The sequence below is a fragment of the Lampris incognitus genome, chromosome 8, assembly GCF_029633865.1.
Source record: "Lampris incognitus isolate fLamInc1 chromosome 8, fLamInc1.hap2, whole genome shotgun sequence".
NCBI classification, from domain to species: domain Eukaryota; kingdom Metazoa; phylum Chordata; class Actinopteri; order Lampriformes; family Lampridae; genus Lampris; species Lampris incognitus.
In genome coordinates, this window is record NC_079218.1 from 24,075,641 (window position 1) to 24,100,789 (window position 25,149).

Consider the following 25,149-nt stretch of genomic DNA (forward strand, 5'->3'; position numbering starts at 1 on the left):
TAGGCTTTATTTTTCTACCTGGACAGGACGGAGTCTGGTTTATAGCTAGACTATTCAGCTTTTGTGGAATGCACTTAACCCTGAATGAGAGACAATGTCCAAGCACCAGCCGAAATGACATGGGCACATCCCAGTAGGCCTAGGCCTAAGGGACAGAGAGAGTCATCATCGGTTTATGCGCCTGTCGGAGGAAGGAAGGCCCAATGCATCGCGGACTCTTGTGACCAGGTTACAGACTTTTCCCTCTCCTCGTCTTCCAGTCTGCATGCACGGGTTCCAGGTTTGTGTATGTGCTCGGATGGTTAATTTTATATATGCCTACATGCTGTTGGCGTTGAACAGTTCATTAATGATGTTATGTGTGATTAGTATTTAGAAAAAGTAAGATAGCGAGCTAGAGCGAGAAGAAAAGAAAAGTTAGAGAAACTCGTTTTAGCGGTAGTTAAACGTGGGATGGGAGGGGATGTCCAGAGTTCATGGACTTTAGGTTCGTATGGGGTTGAGGGTGGGTTGTTGTGGTTTCATTTTATTATTTATTCTTTCATCAGTGGGTGTGGTTTGTCAAAGTACTTCTTCACTACGGTTCCTAATATAACATACCGGAATCAATGTCAGAGAGTTGCAAGGTAAAATTTACTTCGTGGAATTGTAGGGGTTTGATCAAACTCACAAAAGTGAAGCAGGTAATGAGCAGGATAAAATCCTTGAAATCAAAAATCGTTTTTTTACAAGGAACACACATGGTGGATGAGGACGTTCCCAAAATAGCAAGACGATGGCAGGGTCAAGTGTTGTCTGCTCCTTACACCACTCATGCTAGAGGGGTTATGATACTAATTCATAAATCGGTTCCATTACGGGTACAGCATGTAGTTAAGGACCCTGCAGGGAGGTATATTATAGTCCAGGGTAGGTTATTATCTGAAACCTTAACTTTGATAAATGTTTACGGCCCCAATGAAGATGACTCTAAATTCTATAATAGTCTGTTTTTGACTGCTTCAAATCATCCTGGGAAATACATAATAGCTGGCGACTTTAACTGTACGTTAGATCCTTCAAAAGACAGGTCAACTGGTTTAGATGATACCCACAGTAAGTCCAGAAAGACGATACACCAGTTTATGAAGGAATTAAATTTGTTTGATGTTTGGAGGCATGGTAAACCGAACGCAGTAGAATATTCCTGCTATTCCGGTACTCATAGAACTCACTCACGCATAGACTAATTTTTGGTTTCAGCGCTACTTGTCTCCAAAATAGATGAATGTCATTATAGTAGTATAGGTCTGTCTGACCACGCTGCAGTATCCTTGACCTATGAAGATAATAACTTAGTGTGCGACCCCCCGAGATGGCGTTTTCAACCCGGGTGGCTTGCGGATCCTACATTCATAGATTTCTTAGATAAGCAGATTGACCTGTATTTTGAATGTAACAAGTCCCAGACTTCTGCTAGCACAAGGTGGGAGGCTTTCAAAGCCTTTATCAGGGGCCAAATCATTTCCTTCACTAGTTCCAAGAAAAAGGCTACACGACTTGAAATGAAGACATTAGATGAGGAAATTAAAAAACTGGAAACAGAAATATATAATAATAGAAATATACCTACAGATGTTCATACAAGACTGCTACTGCTTAGAGCACAGTACAATGAACTGGCAGCTAATAAAGCGGCTGCTGATTTAATGAGACTCAAACAGTCCTACTATGATCAGGGGGAAAAGCCCGGAAAACTTCTAGCATGGCGCATTAAACAACAACAAACAGAAAGGTCTATTAATTGTATTGAAGTCCCAAGTGGTAGAACTATAGTGGACCCGACAGAGATTAATGAAGCCTTTAGAGACTTCTACAGGAAATTATACAGCTCTGAGTGCTCTCCTAATCTGGACACGCAAACACAATTCCTAGACAATCTTAATATTCCTAAAATTTCGGAAGAGGAAAGTAGAGTATTAGATCAAGATGTAACTGCATTGGAAATTGCAGAAGCAATTGGGTGTATGCAGGCTGGAAAATCAGCGGGTCCAGATGGCATCCCTATAGACATTTATAAAAAATTTCAAACCAAATTAATACCACCCCTCTTGGAGATGTTTCAGGAATCCTTTGAGAATGGTCTTCTCCCTACATCTATGAGGGGCGCCCTAATCACTTTACTCCCAAAACCGGGGAAACCAAATACAAAATGTGAAAATATGCGTCCAATTAGTCTCCTAAATTCTGATACAAAAATACTCTGTAAAATTCTTGCAAGAAGATTGGAGGATCTTCTACCTAGAGTAGTGGGAGAAGACCAGAACGGATTCATTCAAGGGAGACAGGGTTTTCATAACGTTAGACGAGTGCTCAATATTTTATACAGTCAGAGGGAGGCGCCTGACACGGCCTTACTTTCACTTGATGCAGAGAAGGCCTTCGACCGTGTTGAATGGCCTTATCTGTTTGAAGTGTTAACACGATTTGGCCTTGGGGATACATTTATCAAATGGGTAAGATTGCTTTGTACAGGGCTTACTGCAGAAGTTTTGACGAATAGTAAGGTTTCTAAACCTTTTAACATTTGTAGAAGTTGCCCTCAAGGGAGCCCTTTATCGCCTTTACTTTTTATCCTAGCGATAGAACCATTTGCTATGGAATTCGAGAGGGACATCTGGAGCACAGGGTAGCACTCTTTGCCGATGATGTGATATTAATGCTTAAAAATCTGCATAGATCTATCCCAGCGCTCCTAAGCCTTATTGAATCATTTGGGAAAATATCTGGTTATAAAGTTAATTACTCCAAATCATCTATAATGTTACTGAATGAAACAGAGAGGAAGAATGGTCTTGTTTATGCTTCTACCTTCAACCCAACAGACACATTTACATATCTGGGAATAAAAATTGTCCCTGAGGTGAATAAGATTGCTCAGTCAAATTATGAGCCCATCCTGGACGCTAGTATTGCTTCGATAGAGCGTTGGACATCCTTACCTATTTCAATGATCGGCAGGATTAATATCCTAAAGATGAATATACTTCCCAAATTTCTTTATTTGTTCCAGAATATCCCCCTACCCCCTCCTTCATCTTTGTTCACGAAAATCAAGAAACTGTTTACCAACTTTATTTGGCAAAATAAACGTCCTAGATTACGTCTATCTTTACTTTATCTACCATATGATCGAGGAGGCCTGAAATGTCCAAATATCCAATGGTATTACTGGGCAGCACAATTAAGGTTGATTATGTTTTACTTCTCATCTGGAAGTCCCCCAGCTTGGATTGATCTGGAAGCCTGCTCTGTTAAACCAGGCTTACCATTGCACCTGTATTTGTATTCAGCAGACCGTAAATATCTGAAGAAAAATACAGACAACCCTATAATATTGAATATGATTGATGTTTGGTTCGATGCTTGTAAGTATTTGAATATAAATATGTCCCGGTCACGCTTCAGTCCTATTTGGGGTAATGCTAATTTCAAACCAGGGCAAAATGATAGGGGATTTAAATTATGGGCTGAAAAGGGGTTAAGGAAAGTGCAAGACATGTACAGGGAGGAGGATGAAGTATTCATGTCCTTTGAGGAAATATCTACCAAGTATGACATTCCAAGGAATCATTTTTTCAAATATCTTCAGCTAAGGAGTTTTATATCATCCTGTCAAAGCCATTCATTAGACATTCCTACTATTTCTATATTAGAAGTTGCAGTAACAAAACACTGTTATGATAAAGGTTTAATTTCAACTATGTATGACTTATTTGTATCTGGATCTGATGAATCATCAGAGACAAAACTGAGATTATGGGAGGGAGATATAGAGGAGGAAATATCTTTAGAAGAATGGAGTGAGGCATGTAAAGAGGCCCAGAGACAGACAGTTAGCAGCAACCTAAAGCTTCTACAGTATAAATGGCTGATGCGTACATATATAACTCCTGTTAAATTGCACAAGTTTAATGACAATATTCCTGATACCTGTATTAAGTGTAGTGAGGCAAGGGGGACGCTGTTTCACTGTATATGGGAATGTGTGGAAGTGAAAACCTTCTGGCAAGATGTTGTTGATATGATTGATCAAATTTTGTCAAAGAAATTACCATTGAGTCCAAAGCTTTTTATTCTTGGTTTATATCCTACCACCCCACATTTACATAGCAATGAGTTCAGATTTATAGATATGTGTATATTACAAGCAAAACGTGTAATTGCTCTTAATTGGAAAAGTGTTGATGGACCAAGAATTGGTATGTGGGTTAAAGAAATGGCCTCAAACATGTCAATGGAAAAGATAATGTATATTGTTAGACGTAAACAAAGTGTTTTTGATAAAATCTGGGGATTGTTTCTGTACTTCCTAAGACGTAATACTAATGTTGGTAACTTGCTTAATCAAGAACAAGCTCTGGGGGAGTAGAACAACTCTATCTGACTGTTTATATGCGTAAAAGCAACTGAAAAAAAAACACACCCTCTAATCAGTCTGTGAAAGAAATTATTGTTATTATTATTTTATTTTATTATTTTTATTAATTGATTTTTTATCTTTATTATCTTCTTTAACCCTGCTTTGAATTGTATTACTTGTTATAGGGACAGGGTTATTGGGGGGGGGGGGATGAAAATGTTTGCTGCACTGTGCTATTACTTGTTTTGATGTAATTTGCAAACAAAATTCAATAAATATATTGCTTAAAAAAAAAAGTAAACTAAAAGGTCCAACCCGTTAGCCAAGGGCTAGAGAGTCTAGTCATCCGTGGTCATTACACTACCCCCCTAATTCGAGAAGCGCGTCCCCGCACTTCAGCCTATCAGCTCCCTCATGCCTCTGGGCGCACGCGCTTGCGATGGCCTCACGGTCTCACCATCCCACTTCTGACACCAGTGTAGCAAATTTAGGTGGCAGCCGCGAACCGCTGCAGCCGGAACGCGAACTCAGGTCGCCTGCACCTGCGCTAACCAGTCAGCTAAAGGGTCCGACCCGTTAGCCAACCGGCAAAAACGAGTCAACTCACTCATGATCATTACAATTTGAATATTTTTTATTTACAGTAGAAGGTGGAAGGGCATAGCTGGGAGGTTGTGACTCGTATCACATCATATAGCCAACCCTATGACAATCCATGGTTGTAATAACGCAGTTATAACCACAGAAGCAGAAAGTTACTGAAATTCACTGCTTTGCATATAGATCGTGCTAAAATGTCATGATAAGCACCAGGGTCGATGTCTCTGACTTGGATGTGTCCAAGTACATTTGTAATCAGTGAAAATAAGTTGTTTTAGTGTTGTGTAGACGATACTGGTATATTCTTCTTTCGGCTTGTTCCCTGTTTCCCAGGGGTCGCCACAATGGATTTGATAGTTTCCCTCGGTACCCTGTGAGGGCACAGCCCCAATGGCGGTCTTGTCAATCCGCAATATGATTTGGCAATACTGGTATCAAATATGATATTTTAGATTTTAAACTTGCAGTGCTGAAGTTTTGTCTCCCCCTTCTGGCAGTGAGAGTAACTTCTCTTCTTTCAGCGCTCTCCAACGAGGAAAAGCTAATGGATATCCGTGTTTGTCATCGCTGCCGATCGCTTTCTTTTTTGCTTTTTTTTATGATTTTCAAAATTAATAAACACAAACATCTCACAAACAGCAACAGAAAAACGCACAAAACAGACAAATACCACTCTAAAATCAACAACAGACGCTGCAAAATGTAAAACTTATATTGAAAGGAAAAACAAGTAAAATAAAAAATTAATAAATGAAAAATAGCCACGATAAAGAGTATTAATAGACTTCACAAGAACACGACAGGGAGCAAGCAAAGACCACAAAACAGGTAGAGCAATCAGCCACCACCGTCCAAGGACAGACAAGTAGGTCAGAGTCCCTGCAGGAAGGAGTGCAAAGGCCTCCGGCGTCTCTAGAATTTGTCTGATTCATGGCTGAGGTCATGAGTCAGTTTCTCCAGAGGGAGAAGGGCCGATATCTGTGATAGCCACATGTTGACTGCAGGAACTTGCAGTGCGGACCACCACAGCAAGATACACTTTTTAGCCAAAAATAGAATTTTTTTTAAACGTTTTCCTTTTCTTTTCCATAGTAACAAAGAACAAAAAAGAAACAGGGCATACTTAAGGAAAATAATGAATTGCACTGCTTCATCACTAGCACAACACATTTTAGCACTCAGTGAGAGAGGTGGACAGCACACTATAATATTTTGTTGCTGGTCAGGTTCCGCATCATACTGAGCAAGGTGATCCAGAAATGGCTGCCATTTATCAGAAAATTTATTAAGACTGGCCATCATGCCATATCAAACTTTCTCCCTATGTAATATACCAGTGAGCTCAGTTAACCAGGTCTTAAACTGAGGCACAGTATCTGACTTCCAGAGCCTTAAAATTATTTTCTTTGGGCATCTGGGTAGTGTAGCGGTCTATTTCGTTACCTACCGACACTGGGATCACCGGTTCGAATCCCAGTGTTACCTCCAGCTTGGTCAGGTGTCCCTACAGACACAATTGGCCATGTCTGTGGGTAGGGAGCCGGATGTGGGTATGTAACCAGGTCACTCCTTACTGTCAGATGAAAAGAAGCAGCTGGTGACTCCACATGTATCGGAGGAAGCATGTGGTAGTCTGCAGCCCCCCCTGGATCAACATAGGGGGTGAAGCAGTGACCAGGGCGGCTCGAAAAATAGGGTAATTGGCCAAGAACAACTGGGGAGAAAAAGGGGGAAAAAAAGCCACAAAAAAAAACTTTCTTTACGTTTACCATTCCATACATGGTAGTGTTTTTCACAAAGACACTGTGGTTTAGTAGGGAAAGAAAAAACCCAAATAGTACAATATCTGGATCAGGTGGGTCAGAGAGCCTTCTGCAGGTTTACAATCAATCACATAGAGAGGAAATGGTAGGAATATGCAATTTAGTTTTTGAATAATGAAGCCTGTATATCACCTTGAATTGGATTAATTGATGCCTAGCATCAATAGAACAAGATCAGGTCCTGTTAAGGCCCTCTTCCCAAACATCATCCCCAATCTGTATACCCTGTTCCTTCTCCAGGGCATTTTTCAGAGAGTGTGTAGCATAATTCACTCGTTCAGAAAATATATTTACAAAGTCTGAGACCAATTTTTTGGACTCAGGTGGGCCCAACAAAAGCTTTTAAATCATTCTTCCTTCAGGGAGAGACTCAAAGTTGGTCACACACTGATGAACCTAATTCCTAATCTGTAAGTATTGGAACAAATGTGTTATGGGAAGAGAGAACTTTTTTTTTTAGTTGAGTAAATGAGGCAAATTGCTTGTTAATATACAAATCTTTCAAAGCGACTATACCTTTTAGCCTCCAACTGTCAAAAGATGCATCTGAGAGGGATGGGGGGAATGCATGATTGTGATATACTTGGGTATGAATAGAAGTGTCTGGTAATTTGCAGCCACTCTTAATTTGTTGCCATATGTTCAAGCAATTCAAAATGACTAAGTTATTCAGCTTAGTATTTGCAGGGGATCTGGGTACTGAGAAAAGGAATGCTTGAAGAGAGCTGTTTTTGACATCACTCTTTTCAATGGCAACCCAAGAGGGAGTCTCGGTGGATACTTTCATTCTGTAACCATCCTGGCATTAGACAAGGGCCCTCGCATTCACTGCCCAGTAATAATGCAGGAAGTATGGTAGTCCTAGTTCACCCATCTCTCTTGGTTTATGTAAACAAGTTTTTTACATTCTGTGAGCTTTAAAGTCCTGGACAAAGGGCATAACTATTGAGGCTAATGGTTTGAAAACGGATCTTGTCAAAAAAATGGGTAGATTTTTAAAGAGATACAAGAATCTTGGCAGAGACCATTTTGATGGCATTTATACAGCCCACCATTGAAAGAGGAAGGGTCCTCCATTTTTCAATGTCCCCCCTCAGTTTTTCCACTTTCTCAAGAAAATTCATCTTAAAAATTAGTTTAGGGTCTTTTGGCAGAACTACTCCAAGATACTTCAGTTTATCTGTAATTCTGAAAGGGAGATTATGCAGAAATTCAGTGTTAAGATCAGCACCCAGTAACATAAAGTCACTCTTCTGCCAATTAATTGTATATCCTGAAACTTCACTAAATGACTTTACAAGATCTAGCAAAATGGGAACAGATTTCTCAGGTTGTGATAGGAAGAGGACAACATCATCCACGTATAGGAAAATGTGATGATCCACATTCCCCAACCGGATGGGTCCAATAGAAGGGTGATTCCTAATACTAATGGTGAGGGGCTCAATAGTGACTGCAAAGAGCAACGCGTTGATGGGACAGCCCTGGCAGGTCCTACGATGTAATAAGAGCAGCGCTGATCTTTCTTGGTTTGTGAGGATGGAGGAAGATAGGTGAGCATACAATGTTGTAATACAAAAGCCAAATTGGTTACCAAACCCAAATTCCTCCAATACCTTTACCATATAGGTCCATTTCACCTGATCAAATGCCTTCTCCACATCTAGGCAAAGGACAGCCACCTAAGAACCCTTCCTATACCTATGGTACATTATGTTCATTAGTCTTCTGATATTAAAAAATGAAAATCTATTGGGGACAAAGCCAGTTTGACCAGCATGGATAATGGATGGAATATATTTATTTAACCTGTTTGCTAATAACTTTGTAAAAATGTTCATGACTGAGTTCAGTAATGCAATAGGACGAAAAGACGAAGGCTCGGTCTCATCCTTACCCTCTTTTAGTGATAAGGAAATATTGGCTTCATATAGTGTGCAGGGGAATTTCCAAATTTCAAATGAAGGGATGAACATCCTCAAAAGAAGGGGAGCCACCTTCCCAGAATATTTTTTATACAGTTCCATGCCAAAACCATCTCGGCCAGCGGCCTTGCCACAGGGGAAAGATTTTATAGCACCCAAAATCTCTTGAGTGGTGATATTAGAATTTAAAGCCTCTCAAGCAGCATCGCTCAGCTTGGGGAGATTCAGATGCCCCAGCCAATCAGAAATGTCTCTTTTAGCTTTTGACATGTATAACTGTTCATAATATTCCTTAAAGTGACCATTTATACCTTTAGGATCAATATCCATTTCCCCAGATTTTGATCTGATTATGTGTATGGCTCTACTAGCTTGTAAACCTCTTAGCTGTTGGGCCAATAATTTCAAAATGTTTCTGTCTGAACTTAAACAGTTGGTCACACACCTGACCAGATAGGATGGTGTGTTTAAGAATATTTTGTAAAGTGGAAGGGCTGGCGGAAGCTCTATAGATAAGTTCCAATTGTGATAGTTCAGTTTGGCAAGGGCTTGAATGTCACGGACAATCATTTATAGGTACGAGTCCCACACTCTAGCTTTAATATGGTTTATTGATCCAAGAAATATTAAAGAAATATTGTAGCATCTCTCCACCCTTACCCAATTCAGTGGAAATGAGTTCTGGCACAGGCACTTTAAGATTCTGGGGAAAAAAACAAAAAATAAATGTGAAATACAGGCGGTGGGAGTCATATAAATAAATATACAAACAAATTTGTGAGGAAAACATTTTTAAATTTGTTGAACAGATTATTTTAGCTACGTAGAACCCTTAAGGAGCATTTGGCATGCTTGTCATCACAACTAATAGCAAAAAGCTGTTTTTGTTTTTTATTGTAACATTGGCTAGGGCAAATGCAACACTAAAACTATGTGGGCTCATGTAACAAGTGTACATAGACAAAGACATGTTTTTATGCATGCTCAATAATCCAGATTAAAAAAAAATCAAAGAAAGCTGAATTAGTTCACCTGGACACAACGTTTATTGACATAAGCATTTCAGCACTCATCTAAGTGAGTCTAAACTGATGAAATGATTCAACATTCTTTGATAGACAAAGACAATGAGGGCAATCTAAAAAAAATATTTTTTTTTTAAAATATCTGTGGTTACCATGTGTAGGATCTATTTAATGCAGTTTCAAGTAGGAAATGGTCCACAAAAGGGGAAGAAGGGAGTAGAAATGACAAAGAGGAAGAGGGGCCAGAATAACTTACTGCTCCTCGATCAATGAAGAGTGAGTAGAAGTCCATGAACAGGCGTCGGCTCTCTTTGGAGTTGGCCTGCTTGTGCAGGTCAGCATAGAGGTAGCAAAGCTAACACAAGGGACCAAAAAGCAGCTTAAAAGATCATACTGCTGACATGAGTGATATCTGAAATAATTTTTAGCTTGTCCTAAATTTAGACCAGAGTGGCTAAATGCTGTCAAAGGAGGCATCAAAGAAATCCAACACTTTTTTTTTTTGTTGAACACAACAATCTTTAAGGAGATTTAAAAATGGAAATACTTTCAGTTTAATTGGAGGTTGCGAAACAAGTTTGGTTAGCCCATGAGCAACACGATACTAGTGCACTGACTAAGGTAAGGTCGGAACAAATAAACAGCCTTGGCCAATATTAAAAGATGAAAAAACATTTTGCTAACAACTATTATCGTGGTTGAGGTGTATAGTGTACAAGTGAACATTTATGTGTGTGTGTGTGTTTACCAGAGGTGAAGGGTCAAACTGTGACACTACATGATGGAGGAAGGCAGCCAGGTGCGCCGGTCGAGTTTTCATCAACTCTATATTCTGGAAAGAACTACACTGACCATTGAGCTGTGCAAGAGGAAGTGAGAGAAAGGGAGAGAGACATACAAATGTGGACATTTAGATATGTGAGACATCATGGAAATATTAATTTCCCTTTAAGTACAGCCTATCTCGAATCATCAAGCTAATAGTTTACAAAGACTTGAACATCATATAACAATGTGAACATTAATAAAATTTTAAAGATGACATTAGAAAAGCAATGAAAGTGCACGAGCTATGTATTTAACATAAAGTACTAGAAGAAGGCAAATTAATTTGCTGTAGTTTTGTTTAATTAGCCTCTATCATTTTTATGCATGCTCAATAAGCCATCCATCCATCCATTATCCAAACTCCTTATCCTGCTCTCAGGGTCGCGGGGATGCTGGAGCCTATCCCAGCAGTCATTGGGCGGCAGGCAGGGAGACACCTTGGACAGGCCACCAGGGCATCACAGGGCCGACATACATACATACACACACCACACACACACACACCACACACACACGCACACACACAGGGACAATTTAGTACGGCCGATTCACCTGACCTACATTTCTTTGGACTGTGGGAGGAAACCGCAGCACCTGGAGGAAACCCACGCAGACACAGGGAGAACATGCAAATTCCACACAGATGACGACCCAGGATGACCCCCAAGGTTATATTACCCCAGGGCTCGAACCCAGGACCTTCCTGCTGTGAGGCAACCGTGCTAACCACTATGCCACCGTGCCGCCCATGCTTAATAATCCAGGTAAGAAAATCAACAAAAAGATTGAATCACTTCATCTGGATATGTTTATTGACAGATACGTTTCTTCACTCATCTAAGTGACCTCTTCAGTCTGAAGACTCTTCAGTCTCAGACTGAAGAGGTCACTTAGATGGTCAAACTATAAAAAAAGCAAGCTTACAGAGGCTTCAAGTAGCTTATAATGATGCTATGAGAATATTACTAAAAAGACCTAGATGGTATAGCGCAAGTGAAATGTTTGTGGCTGCAGGAGTCAGTACCTTTCAGGCTCTTCTAAGAAATCTCATGTATACATTTATTTGCCGGCTCAATGACTCTGATAATGCAATCATCAAGAGTTTAACTAATATAAGATTCAGTGCCACACACTACGGATCCCGGCAGTGGGACCACTGGTATAGCTGCCTTCTTATAAGACAACGATTTGTTCCATTTATGTTATTTATTGTGTTTACTCTTTGTATTGTCTGGGGTTTGTCTTTTACCTATTTGTCTTTGTCTGTTACGGACCCTGAGTCTACAATAAAGTTTTGAATTGAATTGAATTGGATCTGTCAATAAACACTGTATCCAGATGAACTGGTTCAACTTTCTTTGATTTAGCATCTATCAAAGCTAAAAGCTGTGTCCTCATGTTGGTTCCCTGTATCCTTATCAACAAATAAGATCTCCACTACAAAATCCCCCATATGACCCAGTATGGAGCCTTGTATATCTTGAATTCGAGCATTTGTGCAGCAATTTCTCTAGTAAATCATGATGTATTAACAATAAGCAGAGCAACTTTCCATTGACAGAAGATGGCAATCCATTCATTATCCAAACCACTTATCCTGCTCTCAGGGTCACGGGGATGCTGGAGCCTATCCCAGCAGTCATTGGGCAGCAGGCGGGGAGACACACTGGACAGGCCACCAGTCCATCACAGGGCCGAAACACACACATACACACATTCACACCTAGGGACAATTTAGTACAGTCAATTCACCTGACTTACATGTCTTTGGACTGTGGGAGGAAACCGGAGCACACAGAGGAAACCCACGCAGACACATGGAGAACATGCAAACTCCACACAGAGGACGACCTGGGAGGACCCCCAAGGTTGGACCACCCCGGGGCTCGAACCCAGGACTTTCTTGCTGTGAGGTGACCATGCTAATCACTGCGCCACCATGCTGCCAAGATGGCAATCATCAACAGCAATTAAGCAAATTGCACAAAGGCTTAAACATGGCAGAAGTTATCCATCCATCCATTATCCGAACCGCTTATCCTACTCTCAGGGTCACTGGGATGCTGGAGCCTATCCCAGGATTCATTGGGTGGCAGGTGGGGAGACAACCTGGACATGCTGCTGGGCCCACACACACACACACACACATACACACACACACACACACACACACACACACACACACACACACACACACACACACACACACACACACACACACACACACACCTAGGGACAATTTAGTACAGCCAATTTACCTAACCTACATGTTTTTGGACTGTGGGAGGAAACCGGAGCCCCCGGAGGAAAGCCACGTAGACATGGGGAGAACATGCAAACTCCACACAGAGGATGTCCCGGGGCTCGAACCCAGGACCTTCTTGCTGTGAAGTGACCGCGCTAACCACTGCGCCACCATGCTGCCTGGCAGAAGTTATTCAGTTGGAAAATACATCTCTGTAATCAACCAAGAATTAACAGCAAGAATGGCTAAACCATTCCTTTCTTATAAAAGCCGACGAGGTCAGTTTCTTTCCTAATCCATCTGAATAAACTCTAAAAACATCTCTACACACATGCTGAAGTTAAACAGATGTGATACTCACAACGGTTGTTCAGTAGCTCAGTCATTTATTCCGTACCTGCACTTGTTGAGTGTCAAAGTAGTCATCCTCTGCTCCAATAATCTGAGGTTTAAGGTAGGCGGGCGAATTACCAATCCCACTCTGAGTGATGGAGTCCTTCATACAGTGTGTGTGTGTGTGTGTGTGTGTGTGTGTGTGGAATGGGGGGGATAAGGGGGTAGATTAAAGAAAATACCACGATCAGATGAAAACAGAGACCACTGGATTCCTGGATTTACAACAAAAGTGAACAAATCTAAAGAAACAGGTTTTGACATTTATCAAATTCTATTTTATTTAATAGTACACACATGTTGACAGGCAAAAAAAAAATCAATTTTAGCTGGCAATGTGACCATGATTGTTCAAGAATATTATTGCAAAAGATTTTGCAGATTTTCCCCTTTAATGCAAAGAAAATATCAGCAACCGTTCACTGGCGTTGTGTGGTGGAAAAAGGAAATAATGAGAGCTTTCTTTTTTTTTTTCCCCTCTTTTTCTCCCCAACTGTACCTGTCCATTTACCCCACTCTTCTGAGCTGTCCCGGTCGCTGCTCCACCCCCTCTGCCAATCCAGGGAGGGCTGGCGACTATCACATGCCTCTACCGATACATGTGGAGTCGCCAGCCGCTTATTTTCACCTGACAGCGAGGAGTTTCGCCAGGGGGACGTAGCACATGGGAGGATCACACTATTCCCCCCAGTTCCCCCTACCCCCGAACAGGTGCGCTGACCTACCAGAGGAGGCACTAGTGCAGCAACAAGGAACATACCCACATCCAGCTTCCCACCCACAGACACGGCCAATTGTGTCTGTCAGGACATCCGACCAAGCCGGAGGCAACACCGGGATTCGAACCGGCGACCCCCGTATTGGTAGGCAACGGAATAGACCGCTACGCTACCCAGATACCCAAATGAGAGCTTTTTGAGACAAATATTGTAGATTGCACATTAATCTGTTAAACACTGCAATAAAAATGAGCTCATGGCTGAAAGAACAAAACTCAAAATCATCCTAATGCTACAAGCTGTGTTTGTCTGTGTGCAACCGCCTTTGCCTAATCTCACCATGTCGGGCGTGTCCTCTGTGTCTGTCGAGGGGCAAAACTTGACGGCGTCTTGGGGGTTGATATTTGTGCTATGGCACGGAGTCTCTCTCTGGCTTGGACTCTCTGGAACAGGGCAACCAGGCACCTGACAGACACACATACACAAACAAACACACATGCAAAACACTTAGGCCTAATGAACTGTTTAGTCTGGTGCTGAATACTGGAAATCCCCAGAGGTCTATGCCTTGGACCTTATCAACCCTATTTATAGAAATGCTGATAAAATGGACTCTCATTATTACAGTGGATTCCACATGAGCCTGACTTTTGTAGCATTCAGCCTCACACTCTAAGTGTCGGTAGAGATTCATTAACGTCAGAAGATGGACTTCGTTGATTACCACCAGAATGAATGATGATTTATTTCGAACATGTAAATAAGCAGGATATAACGTACAGATAATCCATTGCCAATAATCTGAAGTGATAAACAAATCCACACATCAAACTCAGCAAACAAATCTCCACATACATCAGATTATTTGTTACATGTTGGACAAGCAGTAGGAGGAAGCACACACTTATTTTTTCCTACCCTTTCTCACCTACTCTTGAGTTAATTCGGCTACTATACATTACAAAAGGAAAAGAAAAAAACATATTTATATAACAACAAAATATATGACCAAAAAAAAGTTTGTGTGACACACACACACACACACACATATATAAAACTTTCTTAAAAGAAGCACTCAGTGGTAGGGAAAGTGCTCAACAAATAAGGAGTATAAATAATCCTAGATACTAGATACATAAAGTATATCCATTCAAGGTTAGCAAGAAGCTAATCCACATCCTTACTTTTCTGGTACCATCAAATCTGGTATCATCAAATCTAGCATGCAGCGCTGTCTCGCCTTTTTTCCTGCTTTTAGAATAAGAGCTTGCAAGTTAGTGTGCTACCAAAACCAACTAGAACCAGATCTGCACACACACCCATACCCCCACCACCCGCCCACACACACACACACACAAACAACTTTTCACTTCCTGAATGCTTATCAGTGGCAATTTAATTGAGCTATACGAATAAAATTGACTTGACTTGACTTGACTTGACTTGAACGTGCTGCAAACATCAGGTCTTGGTGCTCGGTTGTGTGAACCTGCAGAGTTGATCATTGTACAGTACTATTATCTGCTGCCTTTTCATGACTATCCTGAAAAAAGTAACATTTTCTAAATTCAAATTTTTCAATTCAGCATGGTCAAGGGTCTTCATTTAGTCATGAATTGTTAAGGTAGCAATGGCGGATCATTTTGATAAAGTGTCTCTGTCCTCACAGCAATTGCATATGAGAGGGCATTCTTTACTAAAATTATGGACCCTATTGGGAATACTGCTAACCATGAGGCAGAGCCTGTAACAGTAAATATGATTTTGACGGGAATTTGGACTATTATGAAACATGTACAGTCTGGTGTTTTCTTCAAAGTAGTATACACAAGAATTAGAAAGAAGAAAAAAAAAAGATAGCAAGAAAAATTGCCAGCTACCTCCCTACTTTCTACAGGATTTAGAATAGCAACCTATGAAGCCCAGCTACTCACAGCTAAGACATGGTTTTTAACACAATCGTTACATGTATTTGTCAAAACATATTGCAGTTTGAAACTAATTGCTGAATATCGGTATTCATTACTGTTGAATTCAGAACTACATTCTGAAGTTCTGCAGAAAAGAAACACAGATTTACACAAATTAAAGAGAATTTTCTACAGAACTGCAGAATGTAGAAGAAACTCAGATTAACACAAATTATGCATAAAACGAATTTTCTGTTGATTAGATCTGTATTCCTACTACTTGAAATACTAGATTCGATGGTTGTTCTGAGTTTATGAACAGTGTTTACTAACGCAATGGATGCTCTGTGGGCTGGAACAAGTGTATGAGAAAGGGTGTTCTTAATGTCTGGGCTGCCCTGCTTGCCCTGTTCCCTCCACAACCCTAGCCCAAATAATTGGCACGACATGGGATGGATGGTTAAGTCATGGTTCTGGGTGTTTATTATGTGTGGTGGTTTACAATTATAACTATTATACTCACAGAGTTGTTGTTGGCACACGGCCCATCGGACTGTGAGGAGCGAGGTTGTTCGCTTTGAGACAGTTCGCCTTCCCGCTCATCCATTTTGCCGTCCCTGGGCCATGATGCACCATCCTAAAACACACCCCCATGAGGTATACAGTGAAACGTAAAGACTTTTCTAAAAATTAATTTTAAAACTTTCCAAGTTTAGAAAAAAATTTGTTGTCAGGAAAAACAAATTATTTCACAGACCCCTTCAAGTGTGTTCTTTACAAACGACCTGAATTTATGAAGACCTTAACACAAGTGCACACACACACATGCATACACACACACACACACACACACACACACACACACACACACACACACCAGCCATTCCAAGCCCCACCCCCTCTCCTTTCTTACCCCAGGAGGCAGAGGGTAGGTCATGTGGTCTTGGGGACTTGAGGTGCTGGCGCTGAAGGGGCTGCACTGCTCCCTGCTTAGAAGTGCAGGGGATTGGGGAGCAGAGAGAGAGGATGACAAGCCAACCTCTCCCCCTTCCACCTCCGCTTCCTCAACTTCCAGGGGTATTTGGGGAAGCCCTGGTGGCCTCCCTAGTACTGTCAGGGCAACATAGGAACCCGCTAGTGGAGGTAAAATAGAAGAGAATTTAGGGCTGAAGGGGTGCAGACAGGGAGAAGGGATGTTGCACATACATTGGGCTTGTAAAACAAATTGAACAGCATTCATTTGCAGTTACAGATGATGGTGTAATGCTTAAACAACTCGGGCACTTTTTGCAAACTAGATTGATGTTCAAAGTCCAATTTGCTAGAAAATGTAATGACTTCCCGGAATGTCTGACAATTGCAAATGTCCTTTTGATATTTACTTAGCCATTCACTTACCTACAAATATTTACTTACATTTTATCAGCTTGACAACTTCTATGTGGTTTGAATGTGTAACTAAGGTCCCATTAACCTGCCGGGGAACAAAGAGCATTCAAATTACATTCAGCTCTAAAACTTACATCAGACGTCCCTCTCCCCAGCAATGCCCTCCAACACCTCCTGGGGGATCCCAAGGCGTTCCCAGTCCATATTGGACATGTAGTCCCTCCAGCGAGTTCTGGGTCTACCCCGGGGTCTCCTCCCAGTTGGACATGCCCGGAAAACCTCCCAAGGAAGGCACCCAGGAGGCATCCTAATCAGATGCCCGAACCACCTCAACTGGCTCCTTTTGAGGTGAAGGAGCAGTGGCTCTACTCCGAGCTCCCTCCGGATGTCTGAGTTCCTCACCCTATCTCTAAGACTGAGCCCAGACACCCTATGGAGGAAACTCATGCTCTATACATTTAAGGCATAACTAATTAGATCTGATGGATCAGGGTACAGTCAGTGCCTCCTTCTTAAGGTAGCTGTGCATATGCTATATTTTAGAACTGGTGCTTTAATAATCCTAAAACACATGGTTTGAATGTTTAAATATTTGTTTGTTCCTCGAGAATAACTTGAAGCTAATAATTATCCCTATACTTCAGTGTTCTTGCAGCTACAGACTGTGGCTGTAGTAGCCTATGGTGACCACAGCATGGTATGTAGCCACTTGTTGCACTACTGGTATAAAGCTTATTGTCAACGCCATCAGCCAGACGAACTCTATTATCATGCCAGTAAATAGGGACTCACCCGGCCTGGCAAAAAAAAATTGAAGAGCAGTAGTAAATTATGGTCTGCTGCTTCGATAGGATCAAGTCTGTATCATGAGTAGGTTTTGAGAATGACAAACAAGATGATCTACTCATCAAAAACCCCTTTCAGACACACCTTGTCTGCAAGGTCCAATAAAAAGGAACTTCCATATTACCACCAGACTCAGTACAGATAAGAAAGTACTTTCACAACTGTCACTTCTCTCTGGGCTTTCCCCTTCTAAAACCATAAAAAGCAGACGCATACACTCTGCATTTGTTCTATTGTGATCGGCCTGGCTAGCGCTCCCTATCTTTCATTCCCTCGTATGCACAACCAACTTGTTTTACCAAAACTCTGAAAAATATCCAATTTTAAAAGTTTTTTTTTTTTTTTACCAATTCTGGTATATAAAAAAAAAGCGGGGCAGGGTTGAATTCAGAGATGTTGTTTACCAGCCTACTTCATGTTTTATTGAAGTTCATTTTCGGAAAGTTTTAGCTCAGATTGTCCATTCCATTATCCAAACCACTTATCCTGCTCTCAGGATTGCGGGGATGCTGGAGCCTATCCCAGCAGTCATTGGGCAGCAGGCAGGGAGACACCCTGGACAGGCCACCAGGCCATCACAGGGCTGACACACACACATTCACACCTAGGGACAATTTAGTACGGCCGATTCACCTGACCTACATGTTTTTGGACTGTGGGAGGAAACTGGAGCACCCGGAGGAAACTCACGCAGACACGGGGAGAACATGTTAACTCCACACAGAGGACGACACCCAAGGTTGGACTACCCCGACGCTTGAACCCAGGACCTTCTTGCTGTGAGGCGACCACGCTAACCACTACGCCACCGTGCCACCTCAGATCAGACAGTTTCAGACCAAAATAACTTATTCTAATCATAGATGTATGATAGGATATAGAAGATGCCCAATGCTTACTTTAATGATCCTATCACCCGTCTGTACACCAGCTCGCATTGCAGCTCCATCTGCAATACCAAAGACATTCGACACATGAGAGTTAGAGATGCTGTTTCTGCAGGTTTGAGGTGTGCATACGTGTTAAGGACAGCTCTGTAGTACAGATGTACAGATGTAGTACAGATATGGATGTAGTTGCTTTACATGTTCCTTGAGCACTGAAATTATTCACACTACTATGTAGTGCATGTCTGCTGACAATGAATCAACAGAATATAAATTCTTTATCATGACAAGAATAATTGTATCTACGCTAATTCTCTGACAATAAATGACAACAAAACAAAAAAATACAATGGGAGAAAATACACTGACTTTTATCTCTATATTTATTCATTAATTTCTTAAAAATCTGTACAGTGAAGTCTTCTGGCGCTGAATGCAAGCGTACTCCCAACAAGGCTTTTTCCTCTCTCTCCTACCTGTCATCCATTAGACTTAAAAAACTAGCACAGGAGTGGGTAGGGTCTACCCTTAATGAGCATTAAATAAGTAACATTCAAGTCAAGTCAAGTCAATTTTATTTGTATAGCCCAATATCACAAATTACAAATTTGCCTCAGTGGGCTTTACAGCAACACATAAACACATTCCTACTGTGAATTTGCTTTTCTGCCATACATTTTACTAAGAACTCATAAAAATATATAAAATTATATTATATATAATTATATATATATAATTTTATAAAATTATATATATAAATATATATTTATATTCATAAAATTTACAAATTTACAAATTACATATATATAATTATATAAGTGTATAAAATTGTACAAATTACAAAAATTGTACAAAACATTTACATGTTCAAATGTGTTTACTAGTTTATAAGTAATTATATTATAGTTATATTTTAATTATAGCTTAGTAAGCCAAGCCTGTTTCTAAGCCTACTTTGCAATATGCTCGTGTGTGGACCCTTACCTTCTTTGACCAGCTGCACAAATACAGGATTGTCTCCACTTACTGTCAGCCCAAAGCCATTCTCATCTCTCTGGATAATCACACAACGCTGAACAAGACCTGCAGTGCACACAATCATACGCACATGCAAACACACACAACATTTATTGTCATCTTATACTAATTCCCTTCAAAAGAAAATGTAAAAAGAATCAGAATCATGTTTATTGGCCATGTAGGTTTGCACATACATGGAATTTGACTCCGGTTTCATGGTTCTCTCAGTGTACTTAACATAGAATAACAACACTGAAACACAACAATCTTCAGATATATACACAAGGATTGACTTATACAGGTGAAATAATAGGTGATTAAGTGCAATGGTGCAGAGAATATATCAGGGGGTTATGTATCGGCCCAAAGTGATGCAGTTTGGTGGCACTACAGGGTAATGGTGGTTGCATGTGTGTTTGTATGCATCTTCATTTGCCATCATAGGAAAAAACTCATCCATGTCCATTTGCTAGGAGGTTGAACTAGCTCACTATTATGCCCCTTCAAAACAAACCTCAATCTCATGGTGCCGCCTAGTTTGTAATGTCAGTAACCTTGTCACACTTTTGAGAGACTCTGTCAAAAGGCTCACTTTTGACACAAATACACAGAAAATATAGCAACAGAAGTAGATAAGAGGATAAGCAGTAGATAAGGTGTTTTTATTGATTTACGTAAAGCATTTGACACAATCGATCATTCCTTACTCTTGCAGAAATTGAACCGCTATGGTATAAGAGGTGTCACACAATGCTGGTTAAGAAGTTATTTAAATAATAGGTTTCAATATGTGAATATTGAAAACACTGAATCACATCTAAGAAGAGTAACTTGTGGTGTTCCACAAGGTTCAGTATTGGGACCTAAGTTGTTTATACTTTATTTAAATAATATTTCTATGGTATCTAATATGCTGAAATTTGTTAAGTTTGCTGATGATACAAATTTATTTTGATCTGGGGAAGATATGAAAGAATTGTTGAAAACAGTTGAAAGGGAATTAAGAATGTTAAAAAATGGCTTGATTTCAATAAGTTATCACCAAATGAAAATAAAACAAAATGTATGGTGTTCGGTGGTTTTAGGGTTAATTGTGAAATAAAACTGAAGTTAAATAGAGTTGAAATTGAAAGAGTATTTGAAACAAAATTCTTGGGATTGATTATAGATCATAAACTCTTTTGGAAACCACATATAGAATATATTAAACGGAAATGATCTAAATCTATTGCTATTCTTTACAAAACAAGGGATCTACTGAATAGGAAATGTTTGTGTATATTGTATTGTTCACTGATAATGCCATATCTGTCATACTGTGCTGAGGTTTGGGGAAATGTTTATAAAACAAATATAGATCCTATAATTAAACATCAGAAAAGAGCTATTAGAATAATAAATAAAGCTTATTACCATGAATCTACTAATCCATTATTTATACGGTCCTGCAACTTAAAATTCTTAGATATTATTAAAAACATTGTAAATACTTTTTCGAGCTGGAAGTAAATGCCTTCCTGTTTGTATCAAACAACTTTTTAAATTAAGAGAAGGAAACTATAATTTAAGAGGGTTGTGTATTTTTGATATATGTAAAGTGAGAACCAATGTAAAATACAGATGTGTTTCATTTTTGGGAGTCAAGCTATGGAATGGTCTTAATGAGTTGAAATTGTGTAGCTCGCTGTTGAGTTTCAGAAAATCTTTAAAATGTAAAATAATGAAGGATTACCAATTAGTATACATTTTTCTTTTTTTCTTCCTTTTGTAACTCTGATATCCTAGGTTAACTTAAGGACTGTATAGGATAGGCAACAATAAGCCTTGGGCTTCAGCCTATTCCTTTTTTGGTCTTTGATTGATTGAGTTTTGTTGTGTGAAATGGACTGAGGTAAATGTATACGATGATGTTTTCTTTTTTTCCCCTGTCTGTCGCATATGAACACAAATGTATGACTGAAATAAATCATTCATTCATTCATCCATTCATTCATTCATCCACCATGTGTTAGAGACCCTGTCGCACAAAAATTATGAATTCAGTATGAATATCTATGACTAAATATCATGCAGGAAAAAAAAACAGGAGCACAAAAGGTGTCCACCACCAATAAAATCCATAAAACCTCTGGCCAATCCAGAGAAAAGGATGTTTTCCTGGTGGACAATAAGAAAAGGTCAGTGGATGACAAACAATCCTGGTCTCACTTCTGCTGGAAGATTATTAAATGAGAATATTGTCAGCACTGATGGTAGATGACAGGCATCCAGTTGCCTTCCAGAAAACAGTTGAATAACATCAACCGGGAAACAAACGACCAAACACAAAAAAAGAAAAAAATACATTCCAAATACCTTATTCTGGGTAGCTGCCCATTGCAAACAGGACCACTCATCACCTCAAAAATGTCTTTTAATAGCTCTTGCACTACGCAACCTGCCTTTCTAGGACACAACCCTCACACATCCACAGTATCTTTGTTCTCCCCCTCATCACCGAATATGGAAATAATTCTAATGCCACCACTGTTACTTGGTGATTCTTATCACAACCAAGAGATATTTGAACAAATCTGCATTTCTTGTAATTTCTGCACAAGACAGTATACAAAGTCCATCCATAACGTATGCCATGTATTTCCTTCCAACTAAGCACATATAATTCATGATGTACTGGTCTCTCACCATCTCTCTCCATAAATCTTAGCAAATTTAAATAATTCTGCCTTAATGCAAATAGTGATAGGATGCTGAATATATATTAAGTAGATATAATTATTTATAACCTATGGTTTGTAATATGTTTTACACCATTTTCATGCACTGAATGTGATGTCCGTCTTGTGATTTGATGTCTCACCGTGTCAGAATATACTTATGTCATTACGCAAGATGTCAGCATGCACCTATAACCCAACCTCTGTTATCAAAACAAATTACAGTCAATTTACTGTAGCCAGAGATGACAAACATGGCAGCAGGCTTCAAATTTGAAGCTCGTTGTTGATAAGATTTTATGAGAAAGCTAAAAGCTGTAACAATTTAGTGCATGACACACAAGGGGACAAACTAATAGTCTACAATTGGCCACAATGTTTTATGGATTAGTTACACTATATGATGATGGTGAAACAATTTCTTTTAAAAATATATATATTTTTTAGATTTTTCCCCCCCTTTCTCTCCCAATTGTGCTTGGCCAATTACCCTATTTTCCGAGCCGCCCCCGTCGCTGCTCCACCCCCTCTGTTGATCCAGGGAGGGCTGCAGACTACCACATGCCTCCTCCGATACATGTGGCATCACCAGCTGCTTCTTTTCACCTGACAGTGAGGAGTTTTACCAGGGGGACGTAGCGCATGGGAGGATCACGCTATTCCCCCCAGTTCAGGCACCCTGACCGACCAGAGGAGGCACTAGTGCAGCGACCAGAACGCATATCCACATCTGGCTTCCCACCCGCGCACACGGCCAATTGACCTTTCGCAAAGTCCCGCCCCCCTTAGTTACTGTTGATATGCCCGTCAAGCATTTCAGAACTATCCAGGAAGTAGCCGGAAAACACCAAAACATGAAGGAAGAAATCAGCGCGTTGTGTGGGTAAAAGTAACTAATAATACGTTAGCTGTATTAGCTATCAATAATAGCTAGTAGCAAGCTTAGCTTGGAACAGACAGGTATTTTTGTTGATTCTGGATGGATTAAGCTGGCCATGGGGTCTGCTATACTGCGAAATCTATTGCCGACATTGCGCTTCTTGCGTTCTGGGTTTTGGGAAACTTTTCAGATATCTACTATCCGATTTGCAGATCCCATAGGCACACCGTTTCAGCATTTTGTTGTGTGTTTGAAAGCTTGACGGACCGTTGCTAATGGATTGGACAAGCACCATCCTGGGGTGGTACTTTGCAAAAGGTCAATTGTGTCTGTAGGGACTCCCGACCAAGCTGGAAGTAACACAGGGATTCGAACCGGCAATCCCCGTGTTGGTAGGCAATGGAATAAACCACTACACTACCTGGACACCCTTTCAATTTCAAATGTGTTCTACAGGAAATAAATGTTCTAAATTCATCATAATAAAACATTTTATTGAATCAAAACATTTGAGTAGCAACATAAGAAGGAAGGCACTGATTTTCCACAAATGTATTGATGGCAGGCAGCTTCACAAAACAGAACACCATGTTTGACAATGGGCTCTATCAAGCACACTGAATGGTAATGTACTAGTTAATATTCACTCACAATTTATAGATTCCAGGAAATGATGAGAATACAGTATGCATTTCTTACCTGTTGGGTCAAACTCATGTTTGAGGGAAACGTGGGACTTGTCATTCTTATGTTTCTTGTCTAGCGGGTGGTCCTTGTTGAGAATGTTTGGGGTCCTATGGACAAAGTTAGCACAGTCAAAAAACACACAAAAACAAACCTCATTCTGGCTTAATTTAGTATCTCAGTAAGAGAATTTTTTCATCGAGTAAACACAATGTCCTATATAAAAACTCGGCATTACTGTAAATAACAATGTTATCAATACATAGTATCCAAGTTAAGAGTCAGGATTCTTTAACAATCTGCATTAGAAATGGAGGGATTCTATCTTCCAGCTGGAAACAGCTGTGGGTGCCCCAGTAGGAGGTGAAGGAAGTTGGTTAATGAAGCGGGTATCTTAGGCTGCTCTGCTAGCTCTGTTGAAACCATCCTAGCCCAGGTAATGCTGGGAAAACATGAGATGATGTAGTCTAAAGGACGATTATAACCCTGATTTGACAGATTTTTAAGATCCTGAAGAGTCTGCACTGGTCTGCACAAAAGAGGGGAGGTCACCATGGACAGTCAGCACATGTTAAGATTCAAATCTCTCGAAGGCGTCCGGGTAGCGTAGCGGTCTAATCCGTTGCCTACCAACACAGGGATCACCGGTTCGAATCCCTGTGTTACCTCCGGCTTGGTCAGGTGTTTCTAAAGACACAATTGGCCATCACTGCAGGTAGGAAGCCAGATCTAGTTGCTGCACTAGCATCTCCTCTGGTCAGTTGGGGTGCCTGTTCGGGGGGAGGGGGAACTGGGGGAATAGCGTGATCCTCCCACGCACTATGTCACTCTGGTGAAATTCCTCACTGTCAGGTGA

At 40.4% G+C, this 25,149-nt stretch overlaps 1 protein-coding gene across 2 annotated transcripts in view; it reads right to left on the bottom strand.

Annotated features, from left to right (window-relative positions):
* arhgef12b (Rho guanine nucleotide exchange factor (GEF) 12b) overlaps positions 1 to 25,149 on the bottom strand; it is a 67,040-nt gene that overhangs the window by 26,003 nt on the left and 15,888 nt on the right. The window contains exons 2-12 of one of the 2 annotated variants that reach the window (XM_056285004.1): positions 24,309 to 24,403; positions 19,977 to 20,075; positions 19,005 to 19,054; positions 17,287 to 17,344; positions 16,784 to 17,004; positions 16,394 to 16,507; positions 14,300 to 14,425; positions 13,246 to 13,329; positions 10,524 to 10,634; positions 10,032 to 10,130; positions 9,411 to 9,453 (exon numbers count right to left, since the gene is read on the bottom strand). In XM_056285004.1, coding sequence (XP_056140979.1) covers positions 9,411 to 9,453; positions 10,032 to 10,130; positions 10,524 to 10,634; positions 13,246 to 13,329; positions 14,300 to 14,425; positions 16,394 to 16,507; positions 16,784 to 17,004; positions 17,287 to 17,344; positions 19,005 to 19,054; positions 19,977 to 20,075; positions 24,309 to 24,403 — 1,100 coding nt within the window. Of the gene's footprint in view, positions 1 to 9,410; positions 9,454 to 10,031; positions 10,131 to 10,523; positions 10,635 to 13,245; positions 13,345 to 14,299; positions 14,426 to 16,393; positions 16,508 to 16,783; positions 17,005 to 17,286; positions 17,345 to 19,004; positions 19,055 to 19,976; positions 20,076 to 24,308; positions 24,404 to 25,149 lie in introns of both variants that reach the window. The other variant, XM_056285003.1, reaches the window with a different exon arrangement.